The sequence below is a fragment of the Mustelus asterias genome, chromosome 5 (assembly GCF_964213995.1).
Source record: "Mustelus asterias chromosome 5, sMusAst1.hap1.1, whole genome shotgun sequence".
Lineage (NCBI taxonomy): Eukaryota > Metazoa > Chordata > Chondrichthyes > Carcharhiniformes > Triakidae > Mustelus > Mustelus asterias.
Window position 1 is genome coordinate 19146761 of NC_135805.1, and position 15365 is coordinate 19162125.

Genomic DNA, 15365 nt, shown 5'->3' on the forward strand with positions numbered 1-15365 from the left:
GTGAAGTTCACCTGGACCCCAACTGTTTTTATCGAGTCATTGAGATTTACAGCATGGAAACAGGCCCGTCGGCCCAACTTGTCCATGCTGCCCATTTTTTTAAACCACTAAGCTAGTCCCAATTGCCCGCATTTGGCCCATATCCCCCTATACCCATCTTACCCATGTAACTGTCTAAATGCTTTTTAGAAGACAGAATTGTACCCGCCTCTACTACTACCTCTGGCAGCTTGTTCCAGACACTCACCACCCTGTGTGTGAAAAAATTGCCCCTCTGGACTCTTTTGTATCTCTCCCCTCTCACCTTAAAACCTATGCCCTCTAGTTTTAGACTCCCCTACCTGTGATTTTGATATTAGTGTGAGGGTAAGGTGTTTAGCTCCAGATGTGATTCTATTGACCCACTAGGAAGTTTTTATTAAAGCAAACGTTATTTAACAACCCGGTTTAACTATAACAAAAAGAATTAGCATAATCTTTACCAACTATACCATTACAAGGTGTAATTCTTAACTGCTAGTGATTTCTATCAGTTCCAATTTAAGCAATATTCCCCATAAATGTAAACTCTTCTTCAGAATCTGTTAGCAAAAACACACAGGCTTACCTGGGTTGTTAGTCCTCCAGCCTCTTAACACCTCTGCACAGAGATACAGAGAGACACCATTCTTCTGACTGTCAGATAACAGTCTCCAGAGGACATTTACCAGAATGGTTCCAGCACGGTGACGCAATGGTTAGCAGTGTTGCCTCACAGCGCCAGGGGCCTGGGTTCAATTCCTGGCTTGGGTCACTGTCTGTGTGGAGTTTGCACATTCTCCCCGTGCCTGCGTGGGTTTCCTCCGAATTGCTCCCACAGTCCAAAGATGTGCTGGTTAGGTTAATTGGCCGTGCTAAATTGACGCTAGTGTCAGGGGATTAGCAAGGTAAACATGTGGGGTTGCGGGAATAGGGCCTGGGTGGGATTGTGGTCGGCGCAGGCTCGATGGGCCAAATGGCCTCATTCTGCACTGTGGGGATTCTCTGAATGATTTCATAAGGAGGTTGGATGGTCAACTGGGGGGAACAAACTTACACGGCTATAGGGACAGAGCAGGGAAATGGGGCTGATAGGTTTGCCCTGCAGAGTCCATGAGAGTCAGAAAGTAGCCTCCAGAGAGAGAGACCTGTCCTCACACAGCAGAACTCCAGAGAGAGAGATCCCTATTTTCTAGCTGGTCCCAGAAGGAGAGAAGAAGCTGCTCCTTTTAAACAGCAACTGCCTGCTTTTCTCTCTGTAAGCTGGGCCCCACCCATTCACATGACTTTCTCTTCCTGTCAATTAACCAAACTAAACCCTACTCTGAAACCCCAGGGGACAACCCAACAAATAACAAAACTGCATTAACTCAGGTTAAAACAAATCCCCAATAACTAGGAGCAAGTAGTCTTCTGCATTATAGCACGTGGGTTGCCAGTTGCTGACAATTGGTACTGTAATCAGAGCTGACATATAAAACCATCCCTTCCAAAGAAACATGACACAAATATGTTTCTTAGAGGCACAGTATTGTCACATCCAGAGAGACTTCATACATGTCAATGATTGCTGCACTTGCTGAGAATTATAGAATGGTAGCTGCCAATTGGCCCATCGAATCAATGCCATCTCTCTGCAACAGTAGCTGAGCTAATTCATCCACATAGCCATTCACAACTTTTATCTTCATGTAATTGTCTAATTTCCTTTTTAAAAGCAATGACTGAATCAGTCACTGCATTTCAGATCGTAACCACTCACACTGTTAAAAAAAAGTTTTCCCTCTTTGGTTCTTTTGCTATTTAGCTGAAATCTGGTTCTTCACTTGGGATTTCCCTTTCTAAACCTGTCCACCTTCCATGTTTTCCCACGGCTACTTAACCATTCATTAATCTCTTTCCCCCTAACTCTTCCTCTTCTCCTGGCCAGTCCCCTCTCCTTTGTAAGTTCACAATTGTGCCACTTCGGCGTGGAAGAGCTATCTATTTACTTATTTATTTGTTAGTGTCACAAGTAGGCTTACACTAACACTGCAATGAAGTTACTGTGAAAATCCCCTAGTCGTCACACTCTGGCTCCTGTTCGGGTACACTGAGGGAGAATTTAGCATGGCCAATGCACCTAACCTGCACATCTTTTGGATTGTGGGAGGAAACCGGAGCACCCAGAGGAAACCCACGCAGACATGGGGAGAATGTGCAGACTCCACACACACAGTGACCCAAGCCGGGAATTGAACCCGTGTCCCTGGCACTGTGAGGCAGCAGTGCTAACCACTGTGCCACCGTGCTGCCCTGCAAATGCTTATTTGAAAACAAAATGATTGCTTGGCTGCAGGAAAGAGCAGAGCTGTAGGAATGATTGGATATCTCCTTCAAAGGATGACCATAAATGGACAGAAAGGCCTCATTCTCTGATGTACGATTTTACAGTAAGCAGTCTCACAACACCAGGTTAAAGCCCAACAGGTTTATTTGGTAGCAAAAGCCACTAGCTTTCGGAGCGCTGCTCCTTTGTCAGGTAAGTGGGAGTTCTGTTCACAAACAGGACATATAAAGACACAAACTCAATTTACAAAATAATGGTTGGAATGCGAGTCTTTACAAGTAATCAAGTCTTAAAGGTACAGACAATGTGAGTGGAGAAAGGGTTCAGCACAGGTTAAAGAGATGTGTACTGTCTCCAGCCAGGACAGTTAGTGAGATTTTGCAAGGCTAGGCAAGTCGTGGGGGTTACAGATAGTGTGACGTGAACCGAAGATCCCGGTTGAGGCCGTCCTCATGTGTGCGGAACTTGGCTATCAGTCTCTGCTCAGCGATTCTGCGTTGTCGTGTGTCGTGAAGGCCGCCTTGGAGAACGCTTACCCGAAGATCAGAGGCCAAATGCCCGTGACTGCTGAAGTGTTCCCCAACAGGAAGAGAACACTCTTGCCTGGTGATTGTCGAGCGGTGTTCATTCATCCGTTGTCATAGCGTCTGCATGGTCTCCCCATACCTCGGGACATCCTTTCCTGCAGCGTATCAGGTAGACAACGTTGGCCGAGTTGCAAGAGTATGTACCGTGTACCTGGTGGATGGTGTTCTCACGTGAGGTGATGGCATCCATGTCGATGAGCTGGCACATCTTGCAGAGGTTGCAACCTGACAGTGATGGTAACAGAACTCCCACTTACCCGACGAAGGAGCAGCGCTCCGAAAGCTAGTGGCTTTTGTTACCAAATAAACCTGTTGGACTTTAACCTGGTGTTGTGAGATTGCTCACTGTGTTTACCCCAGTCCAACACCACATCATGAGTACGATTTTTGCGCAAAGAGTGGTAGGTGTCTGGAACATATTGCTTGGGGTAGTGGTGGAAGCAGATACAGTTGGGGCATTTAAGGGACTTTTAGATAAGCACATGAATATGCAAGGATTAGAGGGATATGGACCCAGGCCAGGCGGAAGGGATTAGTTTAATCTGGCATCATGATGGGCACAACATCATGGACCGAAGGGCCTGTTCCTGTGCTGTACTGTTCTACGTTCTAATTGATATTCCTCTTGGCTTCCTTCCCAGTTATCAAATTCAAACATATTTCAGGAACGTTTTTCACAAACTTTCACCGCAGACTGAAATTCAGTTGAACCCTGTGTAATATTAAGCATTCTTTGTAGAGATTAAAACCCAGGTGCACCTTGTGCTAAACGGCGACCAGAGGATGAGCCTGAGCTAACCTCTGCTGTCGCTGGACAGGCAGTTCAGCGTTCAGCTTCTCACGTAGGTGACAACCGGTTCGAGACATCCCTCACCCAGCCTGATGCCGCTGCTCTGCTTCCTCTCCACACCAGAGCGTGTCATCAGGCAGGCCAGGGGGGCAGCACGTGCCTCAAAGTACATCGAGCCCTCCTAATGAACTCTAATTATATTACAAATCCATCAGCCCAGAGCAGATGGGCCAGTCGCACACAGGATGTGGCTGTAGGCACATTCGAGCAGGCCTATGCAGACTTGCTGTGCTGATCGCTGGGCTTGATAAAGGCCTGATAGGCAGCAGATTCCGATTAGCGCTGGATGCCGTCGCCTTGCTGTTCATCCTGATTTAATTTAGGAAATGAGGACGGTGAAGCCCAGGCAGAGCATGGATCCTGTGGGATCAATCCGTCCTTCAACAGAGGCCTTGACGGTGAGAGTCTGGAACAAAGGTGCTGCCTGAGCTAACTCTGTTAACAGACTGCTATATAATGGTGAGGGTCTGGTGGTGAGATGCTGGCCGGAATTTTACTGTCCCATCCACCCATGGGAATTGGAGCGGGCGAGGGGCGGACCATGGGAAGGTCCGTTGATCCCGGGCGGGACTTTATGTTTTCGGGATGAGCGAGGCCATAAAATCCCACCTGTCATCTTTAATGGGGGTCCGATTAATTATTTAACAGGAACTCTGTTGGCGAGACTCGATTTAATTTATTATTATCACATGTATTAGTATAAAGTGAAAAGTATTGTTTCTTGCACCCTATACAGACAAAGCATACCGTTCACAGAGTACATAGGGGGGGAAGGAAAGGAGAGGGTGCAGAATATAGCATTACAGTCATTTTGATTTGATTTGATTTGATTTATTACCGTCACATGTATTAGTATACAGTGAAAAGTATTGTTTCTTGTGCACTATACAGACAAAGCATACCATTCATAGAGAAGGAAACAAGAGTGTGCAGAATGTAGTGTTACAGTCATAGCGAGGGTGTGGAGAAAGTGCAATTTAATATGAGATAGCTCCATTCAAAAGTCTGACAGCAGCAGGGAAGAAGCTGTTCTTGAGTCGGTTGGTACGTGACCTCAGACTTTTGTATCTTTTTCCCGAAGGGAGAAAGTGGAAGAGAGAATGTCCGGGGTGCGTGGGGTCCTTAATTATGTTGGCTGCTTTGTCGAGGCAGCAGGAAGTGTAGACTGAGTCAATGGATGGGAGGCTAGTTTGAGTGATGGACTGGGATATGTCCACAACCCTTTGTAGTCCCTTGCAGTCTTGGGCAGAGCAGCAGCCATACCAACCTGTGATACAACCAGAAAGGATGCTTTCTATGGTGCATCTGTAAAACTTGGTGAGGGTTGCAGTGGACATTTCCTTAGCTTCCTGAGAAAGTAGAGGCATTGGTGGGCTTTCTAAATTGTAGTGTCGGCATGGAGGGACCAGGACAGGTTGTTGGTGACCTGTACACCTGGAAGCTCTCGACCATTTCCGCTTCATCGCTGTTGACGTAGACAGGGACATGTCCTCCACTACGCTTCCTGAAGTCAATGACTATCTCCTTCATTTTACTGTCATTGAGGGAGAGACTCCTGCATCAGCGGAGAGGGAAGAGGTCTACTTGTGCAGTAATAATTAATTCCCCATGTTATTGAGAGTTCTAAACGTTGACTGTTTTATTTTGTTCCCTCTCTCCCTCCCTCCAGGAGCTGGAGTACCAGAAACGCCGCGCACGAAACTACGAGGACAAGTTTGTTCCAGTCATGAGTGACTTTATTACAGTGGCTAGCTTCAGCTTTTCAGAGATGGAGGACCTGTTAGCCGAAGCTAAGGATAAGGTATGGCAACAGAATGGACAATGAATGTGAGCCTCCTGTTTTTTGTTTATTACCCCCTGGTGAGTGAGAAGTCAAATATTCCCTTTCAACTTCTCTTTGATCACATTTATTTCACCCACAGAGTACACTTAGAGTCATAGAGGTTTCCAACATGGAAACAGGCCCTTCAGCCCAACTTGTCCAGGCCGCCCAGTTTTTACCACTAAACTAGTCCCAATTGCCCACATTTGGCCCATATCCCTCCATACCCATCTTACCCATGGAACTGTCTAAATGCTTTTTAAAAGACAAAATTGTACCCGCCTCTACTACTACCTCCGGCAGCTTATTCCAGACAATCACCACCCTTTGAGTGAAAAAACTGCCCCTCTGGACACTTTTGTATCTCTCCTCTCCCCTATGCCTCTAGTTTTAGACTCCCCTATGCCTCTAGTTTTAGACTCCCCTCCCTTTGGGAAAAGATATTGACTATCTAACTGATCTATGCCCATCATTATTTTATAGACCTCTATAAGATCACCCCTCAGCCTCCTACACCCCAGGGAAAAAAGTCCCAGTCTATCCAGCCTCTCCTTATAACTCAAACCACCAAGTCCCGGTAGCATCCTAGTAAACATTTTCTGCACTTTTTCTAGTTTAATAATATCCTTTCTATAATAGGGTGACCAGAACTGTACACAGTATACTTATTTCAAGTCATAGACCATAAGACATAGGAGCAGAAATAGGCCATTTGGCCATCGGGTCTGCTCCGCCATTCAATGAAATTGCTATTGATCTGACATGATAATCCTGAACTCCACTTTCCCGTCTTATCTCCATAACCCTGATTCCCTTACTGATTAAAAATCTGTCTGTCTCAGTCTTGAACATACGTAATGACCCAACCTCTACAGTCTTCTACTCTATGTACATTGTTGATGGTAAGACTCAAGTCCTGATCGTTAGATCACTCAGTTAAGGGAAGTCCTGATGGTGAGACTCTCTCTTTAATAGGGGAAAGATGGTGGTAGCAGTGATAACGTCACCAGACCAGTAATCCAGAGACCCAGGCTAAGATCTCTTTAGGGATAGAATCCCTACAGTGCAGAAGGAGGCCATTCAGCCCATCGAGTCGACACCCACCAGGCCCTCGTTCCATAACCCTACTTATTTACCCTGCTGACACTAAGGGTCAATTTAACATGGCCAATGCATCTAACCTGCACATCTTTGGACTGTGGGAGAAAACCGGAGCACCCGGAGGAAACCCATGCAGACACGAAGAGAATGTGCAAACTCCACACAGACATTGACCCAAGCTGGGAATCGAGCTCAGGTCCCTGGCACTGTGAGGCAGCAGTGCTAACCACTGGGCCACCGCATTGCCCCTAAAGAGTTCAAATCCCACCAGAGCAGCTGAGTGGAATTTAAACTCAATCAACAAATCTAGAATTGAAAGCTAGTCTCAGTGATGGTGACCATGAAACCATTGTCAACTGTTGGAAAAACCCATCTGGTTCACTAATGTCCTTTAAGGATGGAAATCTGCCATCTTTACCTGGTCTGGCTGACATGTGACTCCAGATCCACTACAATGTGGTTGACCCTGAAATAGCCTAGCAAGCCATTCAGTTCAAAAGCAATTAGGGATGGGCAATAAATTCTGGCCCAACCAGCGACGCCCGCATCCGGTGAAAGAATAAACGTTGAAAAAGGAGTCTCAGGGACAACCAGTGATTATTTTATTTTGGTCCCCTCCTCTGGAAGCCAGACAGTTGCTTTCCCAATAAGAATATAGGCATTGGGTCAACAAAGTGAGTGACTGGCATTGTTACCCGTTCCAGGGCTTGTTTGGAAGACTCCTAATTGCAGTGGCCTGAAGGATTAGCTAATCTTAACGGTTTGAGTCCCTTTTTACCTCGAGGGCGTGTCTCTTAAAAACATTCCAGCAGACCTTGTTAAATGTTAGCAGGGGCTTGTATGAAGTTTTATATTGGATCTGGAAGGAGAGAGAGGAGGATACCCCCTAAGCGTAAAGAAAAGCAGGCGGCAAAGACTGAATATAGTCAACCATTCCTCTCCCCACAAAGTAAATAAAACGCTACCATATGTTTAGATTAAAAAATGCATAAAGCGAGTGCAATTTGTTGGTTAGCCACCCACTGCGCTTTGCACATTTTTATGGGCTGACAAACCAGGCTGTTTTAATCTAAAAATATTTCTTAAAAAAAGACTCGCAGAGATTGTGGTTGCCATGTTTTTGATTTGCACTGTGTGTTCACTATGTTTCTTGGCTGGGGGAAAGACCCTTCTCTTTAAGCACGGGATAGATTACAACAACAAGTGGCGAATGTCGTGCCTAATTTGTTTTTCTTTTCGGGCAAATGACACAGACAGCTAACCTCCCGACACTGAGCCACCTCTGGGTCTTGGGCAGTTGCCCGACGACGGTTGTAAGATCTTGTTGTGGACGGGGCCCTGAAAACGGGTAACGACAGACTGCACCGAGATGATCGAGGGCGCGAAACGCAGAAACAAAAGATCAGCACAAGATGGGCTGGCACTCACTGCGACACGCAGCGAGTGCCATGCACATTCTTTGCAAAATGTGATGGCTCCAAGAAACTGGGTGGTGTGCACTCTTTGGAAGGACCCACCAGTGTTTTCTGGTTCCGTTTAGTTTGGTTTGGATCCTGTCTGACTGCTGAGTTGTGAAATTTGCAGGGCCACCTTGTTCCTTGTGGAAAATCTGACTCAAATCGGGCCTGTGTTGCCACCGACTGCCTGTCAGAATGTGACACTTTTTTGCCACACATTAAGGTCATTAAAACCTGGAAACAGAAGATGAGAAATTAAAATCAGCGTTATCCAGATCCCAGCAGATGCTACATGTGAGATTATTTAAGAACACAAAAAAAAATCTATGGTTGCCAAAAAGAGTATTTGGCCCATCAGTTATAAAGTAGCTGAGGAATATACTTGTTAAAGTTTATTTATTCATGTCCCAAGTAGGTTTACATTAACATTGCAATGAAGTTACTGTGAAAATTCCCTAGTTGCCGCATTCCGGCACCTGCTCGGGTACACTGAGGGAGAATTTAGCACGGCCAATGCACCTAACCAGCACATCTTTGGATTGTGGGAGGAAACCGGAGCACCCGGAGGAAACCCACGCTGACACAGGGAAAATGTGCAAACGCCACACAGACAGTGACCCGAGGCCGGAATCGAACCCAGGTCCCTGGCGTTGTGAGGCAGCAGTGCTAATGTTCTCCCCGTGTCTGCGTGGGTTTCCTCCGGGTGCTCCGGTTTTTTTCCCACAGTCCAAAGTTATGCAGGTGAGGTTGATTGGCCATGCTAAATTGACCTTAGTATCAGGGGGATTAGCAGGTGAAAGAAGTGGGGTGACATGAATAGGGCCTGGGTGGGATTGTGGTCGGTGCAGACTCAATGGGCTGAATGGCCTCCTTCTGCATTGGAGGGATTCTATGGATTCTATGATTTAAGGATTGAGAAAAAATCTGAGGAACAGTAAAACGGGGAATTGGGTAAATTGGAATCTGAATAGATACCAAAAGTGATCTGATTGAATGGTGGAGCAGGCTTGAGGGCCTGAATGGCCTACTCCTGTTCCTATTCCTTATGGTCTTATGATCTGAAAGAGAGGGAAAGACAACATCAGACAAAGAGGCATAATAAGGACAAAATAGGAAGTGTTAAAAAAAATCAGTAAATAAAGTAAGGGTTTAAATTTTACAAGTCTCCAAGAACAATTTACTACCAATAAGAATGAGTTTCCTAAGTCTGAATTGTCCCCTTTCTGGGCTGGAGAAATTGAATGGCAGCACAGAAACCTGAGTCTTGTTATTAAAGAGGACCATCATTAAGGGGAGGCGATGGCTTAGTGGTATTATCGCTAGACTATTAATCCAGATACTCAGGTAATGTTCTGGGGACCCGGGTTCAAATCCCGCCACAGCAGATGGTGGAATTTGAATTTAATAAAAAATATCTGGAATTAAGAATCTACTGTTGACCATGAAACCATTGTCGATTGTTGGAAAAACCCATCTGGTTCACTCATGCCCTTTAGGGAAGGAAATCTGCTGCCTTTACCCGGTCTGGCCTACATATGACTCCAGAGCCACAGCAATGTGGTTGACTCTCAACTGCCCTCAGGCAACTAGGGATGGGCAATAAATGCTGGCCAGCCAGCGACACCCATGTCCCACGAACGAACAAAGAAAAAAATTGCCCTAATTATCTGTGCTGAATGAATGTGGCAACTTCACAAACCTCAACCAAGGGGTCAACCTGTGCAGAAGAAGGCCATTTGGCCCATCAATTCTGCACCAAGAACAATCCCACCAAGGCCACATCCCTGTAATGCCATGTATTTACCTTGCTAATCCCCTGACACTGAGGGGCAATTTAGCATGGTCAATCCACCTAACCCACACATCTTTGGACGGTGGGAGGAAACCGGAGCACCCGGAGAAAACCCCACTCAGACGCAGGGTGAACGTGCAAACTCCACACAAACAGTAACCCGAGGCTGGAATTGAACCCGGGTCCCTGGCGCTGTGAGGCAGCAGTGCTAACCACTGTGCCACCCTGGTTGCAGTCCATGAGCTTTCACTAAAGCCAAACACTTAAACCAGGAGTGAAAGACTGAGATGAAGAGTCCTAGCATTGGAATAAAATACAGAGGGATAACCTGTGGTTTAAACACCAACCCCATACCCGGTGAGTTTAAATATATAACTCTCCCTGTGCTCTGCACAAAACACGGCGGCCTGGAAAACCCTTAGTTCGCAGTCAGAATAATTCATTTCTTCCACGCCTGAGCCGAGCTTCCGTTTGTTTTTCATTTGGCACTCCGTGCTGCTGGGATGTTTAAAAACAAGGAACAAACCTTGTGTGTGGCAGTAAATTACATCCTCTGTTAACTCGCTCGCATGGAAAGTCTGACTGGAACAGATGTGCTGGGATCCCTCCTTTATTTTTTTTCATTATTCTCAAAGAGCCTACTGTGGCAGGCCCTTGAATGTAAGACAGTGTCTGTGTGCCATAGAAAATCTGTCAGTGCCACGTTTATATTCCTGACCATAAAACTGTTTAATTTACCGCAGTCTGCGACGATCTATATCCTGAACAATCTGAGGCAAAATTGATCTCCTCAGTTTCTGTTCCCAAATCCTGGATAATTTTATTAAATCAGTGCAGATTATATATTCTATGTATATAGATATAGAATGGACTTGAATGAATTTTGAATGGACCTACCTCGCATCAAGTTGATCTTTCTCTACACCCTAGCTATGACTGTAACACTACATTCTGCACTCTCTCCTTTCCTTCTCTATGAATGGTATGCTTTGTCTGTGTAGCGCGCAAGAAACAATACTTTTCACTGTATGCTAATACATGTGACAATAATAAATCAAATCAAATCAAACAAACAAAAGTACACAAATACATATATGTGTATAATATATCTAGATATATGTTTTCTACATGTGTATATTTACATGTGTGTACTGTTCTTTATGTAGCTCAGTTCCAGACAGATATGGCTCGGCCTACTGTTTCGTCTTCAGAGAGAGCCTCAGTTAACTGTGAGATTGAATCCCCCTTTACTTTCTGCAACTTCAGCGAGCTATAACTCACAGGGTGAACAGCTGTCATGCAGCTTCCCCTCAGGACTGAGTTTGCCACCGTCAGAACATAAAACACGGTGGCAGGGTGGGGGGCATGGTGGGGGTGGGTGGGGGTGGGGGGAGGCGTGGGTATGGGTGCTGATCCACCTCAGGTGTCGGCCTGCAGAGAGAGGGGCAATCTCAAAATTAAGGCCCACTGCGTCCAGCCCCCTTACCTTCAGATTGCCATCGGCAGTGATCCTTAGTCGATTGCAAGAGCCGCAGAAATGTTCGGACATGGAGGTGATGAATCCAATCCGGCCCTGGAAGCCGGGCACCTGGTAAGCCTGAAGGAAGAGGCCGGGAGGTGAATTCTCACTGAGCAACCAAAAAACATTCCCGAGTGTCAGATCCCCTCCTGGTTTTTTTGCTTTCAAGGCCCTCCCTCCCTTCGAGCTCACCCTTGGACAGGGAAAACATCGCGTGGTGAAGTCATCGTCATACAGTGCAGAAAAGTACCTTCAGCCCATCAAAGGGCCTTTTCTGCACTGTAAGGGGGCGGGGAGGGTGTGTGTATGGGGGCGGGAGTAGGCCATTCAGCCCATCGAGCCCGCTTCGCCATTCAAGAAGATTAAGGCACGGTGGCATGATGATTAGAAGAATGAGAGGTGATCTGATTTATGGTTAAGGTGCGTGGGGAAAAGTTTAGAGGAGATGTGCGAGGCAAGTTTTTTACACAGAGGGTGGTGAGTGTCTGGAACGCGCTGCTTGGGGAGGTGGTGGGAGCAGGTACGATAGCGGCATTTAAGAGGCAACTAGACGAATACATGAATAGGATGGGAATGGAAGGATACGGACTCTGTAAGTGCATACGGTTTTAGTTTAGGCAGGCATCATGATCGGCACAGCCCTGGAGGGCCAAAGGGCCTGTTCCTGTGCTGAATTGTTCTTTGTTCTTTGTTCTTGATTGAAGCCTAAATGATCCTGGGCGGGATCTCATGGGGTGGATAACGGGAAGTTGTTTTTACTTATGAAGGAGACCAGAACTCGGGGGGCACAGTTTAAGAGTTTGAGGTCTCCCTTTAAAGACAGAGATGAGGAGAATTTTTTCTCTCAGAAGGTCTGTGGAATTCCCTTCTCCAGAAAGCAGTGGAAGCTGGGTCCTTGAATGTATTCAAGGCAGAGTTAGACAGATTATTGACTAACAAGGAAGTCAAAGATTAAGGGGGCAGACAGGAAGAAGGATTTAAGACCATAGCCAGATCAGCCATGATGTTAGAGAATGGCGGTGCAGGCTCGAACGGCCTACTCCTGCCCCTAAGTCCTATGATCCTATTATTGGGAAGATGTTAGTTGCAGAATATGTTTGTAAAATAAGTCTTTGTAGTCTTCTGTATGTGAACAGTACGTCTTTATTTATTACTTATAATTATATACAACAGTACGGTAAAGGGTACAGAAATGGAGCTATCTCCATCTTGGGTCTTAACACTTCTCCGGTCAACACCACACTCAGCAGAGAAAAGAAACACAGAATCCCTACAGTGCAGAAGGAGGCCATTCGGCCCATCGTGTCTGCACCGACCACAATCCCACCCAGCCCCTACTCCCGTAAACCCTGATATTTCCCTGCTAATCCCCCTGACACGAGGTCAATTTGGCACGACCAGTCAACCTAACTCGCACATCTTTGGAGTGTGGGAGGAAACCGGAGCACCTGGAGGAAACCCACGGAGACATGGGGAGAATGTGCAAACTCCACACAGACAGTGACCCGAGGCCGGAATTGAACCCGGGTCCCTGGCGCTGTGAGGCAGCAGTGTTAACCACTGTGCCTTCTGACATCTCAGTGTGGGCAGTTCTGTACTTAATCTCACATTAACCCTGTATATGCCAGACCCTTCTAATACACCTATTGGTTAACACTGAAGGTCCCCTGAAGGTCGATAAGTCCCCTGGGCCTGATGAAATATATCCTAGGATTCTTTGGGAGGCAAGGGATGAGATTGCAGAGCCTTTGGCTTTGATCTTTGGGTCCTCGCTGTCCACGGGGATGGTGCCAGAGGACTGGAGAGTGGCGAATGTTGTTCCTCTGTTTAAGAAAGGGAATAGAAATGACCCTGGTAATTATAGACCGGTTAGTCTTACTTCGGTGGTTGATAAATTGATGGAAAAGGTCCTTAGGGATGGGATTTACGACCATTTAGAAAGATGCGGATTAATCCGGGATAGTCAGCACGGATTCGTGAAGGGCAAGTCGTGCCTCACAAATTTGATCGAATTTTTTGAGGAGGTAACTAAGTGTGTTGATGAAGGTAGGGCAGTTGATGTCATATACATGGATTTTAGTAAGGCGTTTGATAAGGTCCCCCATGGTCGGCTTATGATGAAAGTGAGGAGGTGTGGGATAGAGGGAAAGTTGGCCGATTGGATAGGTAACTGGCTGTCTGATCGAAGACAGAGGGTGGTGGTGGATGGAAAATTTTCGGATTGGAGGCAGGTTGCTAGCGGAGTGCCACAGGGATCAGTGCTTGGTCCTCTGCTCTTTGTGATTTTTATTAATGACTTAGAGGAGGGGGCTGAAGGGTGGATCAGTAAATTTGCTGATGACACCAAGATTGGTGGAGTAGTGGATGAGGTGGAGGGCTGTTGTAGGCTGCAAAGAGACATAGATAGGATGCAAAGCTGGGCTGAAAAATGGCAAATGGAGTTTAACCCTGATAAATGTGAGGTGATTCATTTTGGTAGGACTAATTTAAATGTGGATTACAGGGTCAAAGGGAGGGTTCTGAAGACTGTGGAGGAACAGAGAGATCTTGGGGTCCATATCCACAGATCTCTAAAGGTTGCCACTCAAGTGGATAGAGCTGTGAAGAAGGCCTATAGTGTGTTAGCTTTTATTAACAGGGGGTTGGAGTTTAAGAGCCGTGGGGTTATGCTGCAACTGTACAGGACCTTGGTGAGACCACATTTGGAATATTGTGTGCAGCTCTGGTCACCTCACTATAAGAAGGATGTGGAAGCGCTGGAAAGAGTGCAGCGGAGATTTACCAGGATGCTGCCTGGTTTGGAGGGTAGGTCTTATGAGGAAAGGTTGAGGGAGCTAGGGCTGTTCTCTCTGGAGCGGAGGAGGCTGAGGGGAGACTTAATAGAGGTTTATAAAATGATGAAGGGGATAGATAGAGTGAACGTTCAAAGACTATTTCCTCGGGTGAATGGAGCTATTACAAGGGGGCATAACTATAGGGTTCGTGATGGGAGATACAGGAAGGATATCAGAGGTAGGTTCTTTACGCAGAGAGTGGTTGGGGTGTGGAATGGACTGCCTGCAGTGATAGTGGAGTCAGACACTTTAGGAACATTTAAGCGGTTATTGGATAGGCACATGGAGCACACCAGGATGATAGGGAGTGGGATAGCTTGATCTTGGTTTCAGATAAAGCTCGGCACAACATCGTGGGCCGAAGGGCCTGTTCTGTGCTGTACTGTTCTATGTTCTATGTCTGCGTGGGTTTCTTCCCACAGTCCGAAAGACGTGCTGGTTAGGTGCATTGGCCTGGTGCTAAATTCTCCCTCAGTGTACCTGAACAGAAGCCGGAGTGTGGCGACCAGGGGATTTTCACAGTAACTTCATTGCAGTTCATGTAAGCCTACTTTTGACTAATAAATAAACTTTAAACTTTCTAAATTCTTATTTAGAATCATAGAATGGTTAAGACACAGAGGAGGCTATTGGGCCTGAGATATCTGTGCAAGCAGATCTGGGGAAGCAATGCTCCTGCCACTCTCCTGCCCTCTCTCCAGTGCCGTGCACATTCCTTGTCTCCCTTTTAGATTGAAGATTGAAGTTTTTAATATTTATTTCTCTCATAAATCAATCCCCTCTTCCCCTTGCCAGAACTGAACCCCCGTTTTCAACTTGTGACTTTTTCATCTGATTTGATTTGATTTATTATTTTCACATGTATACAGTGAAAAGTATTGTTTCTTGCGCGCGATACAGACAAAGCATACCGTTCATAGAGAAGGAAAGGATTGAGTGCAGAATGTAGTGTTACAGTCATAGCTAGGGTGTAGAGAAAGGTCAACTTAGTGCAAGGTAGGTCCATTCAAGAGTCTGATGGCAGCAGGGAAGAAGCTGTATGTGGACCTCAGAACT

The 15365-nt window shown here is 46.2% G+C and overlaps 1 protein-coding gene across 2 annotated transcripts in view; it reads left to right on the forward strand.

The window, feature by feature from the left end:
• Positions 1 to 15365, forward strand: part of daam2 (dishevelled associated activator of morphogenesis 2) — a 355177-nt gene that overhangs the window by 296544 nt on the left and 43268 nt on the right. For both annotated transcript variants that reach the window (XM_078212233.1, XM_078212234.1), the window contains exon 23: positions 5454 to 5585. In XM_078212233.1, coding sequence (XP_078068359.1) covers positions 5454 to 5585 — 132 coding nt within the window. The remainder of the gene's footprint in view (positions 1 to 5453; positions 5586 to 15365) is intronic.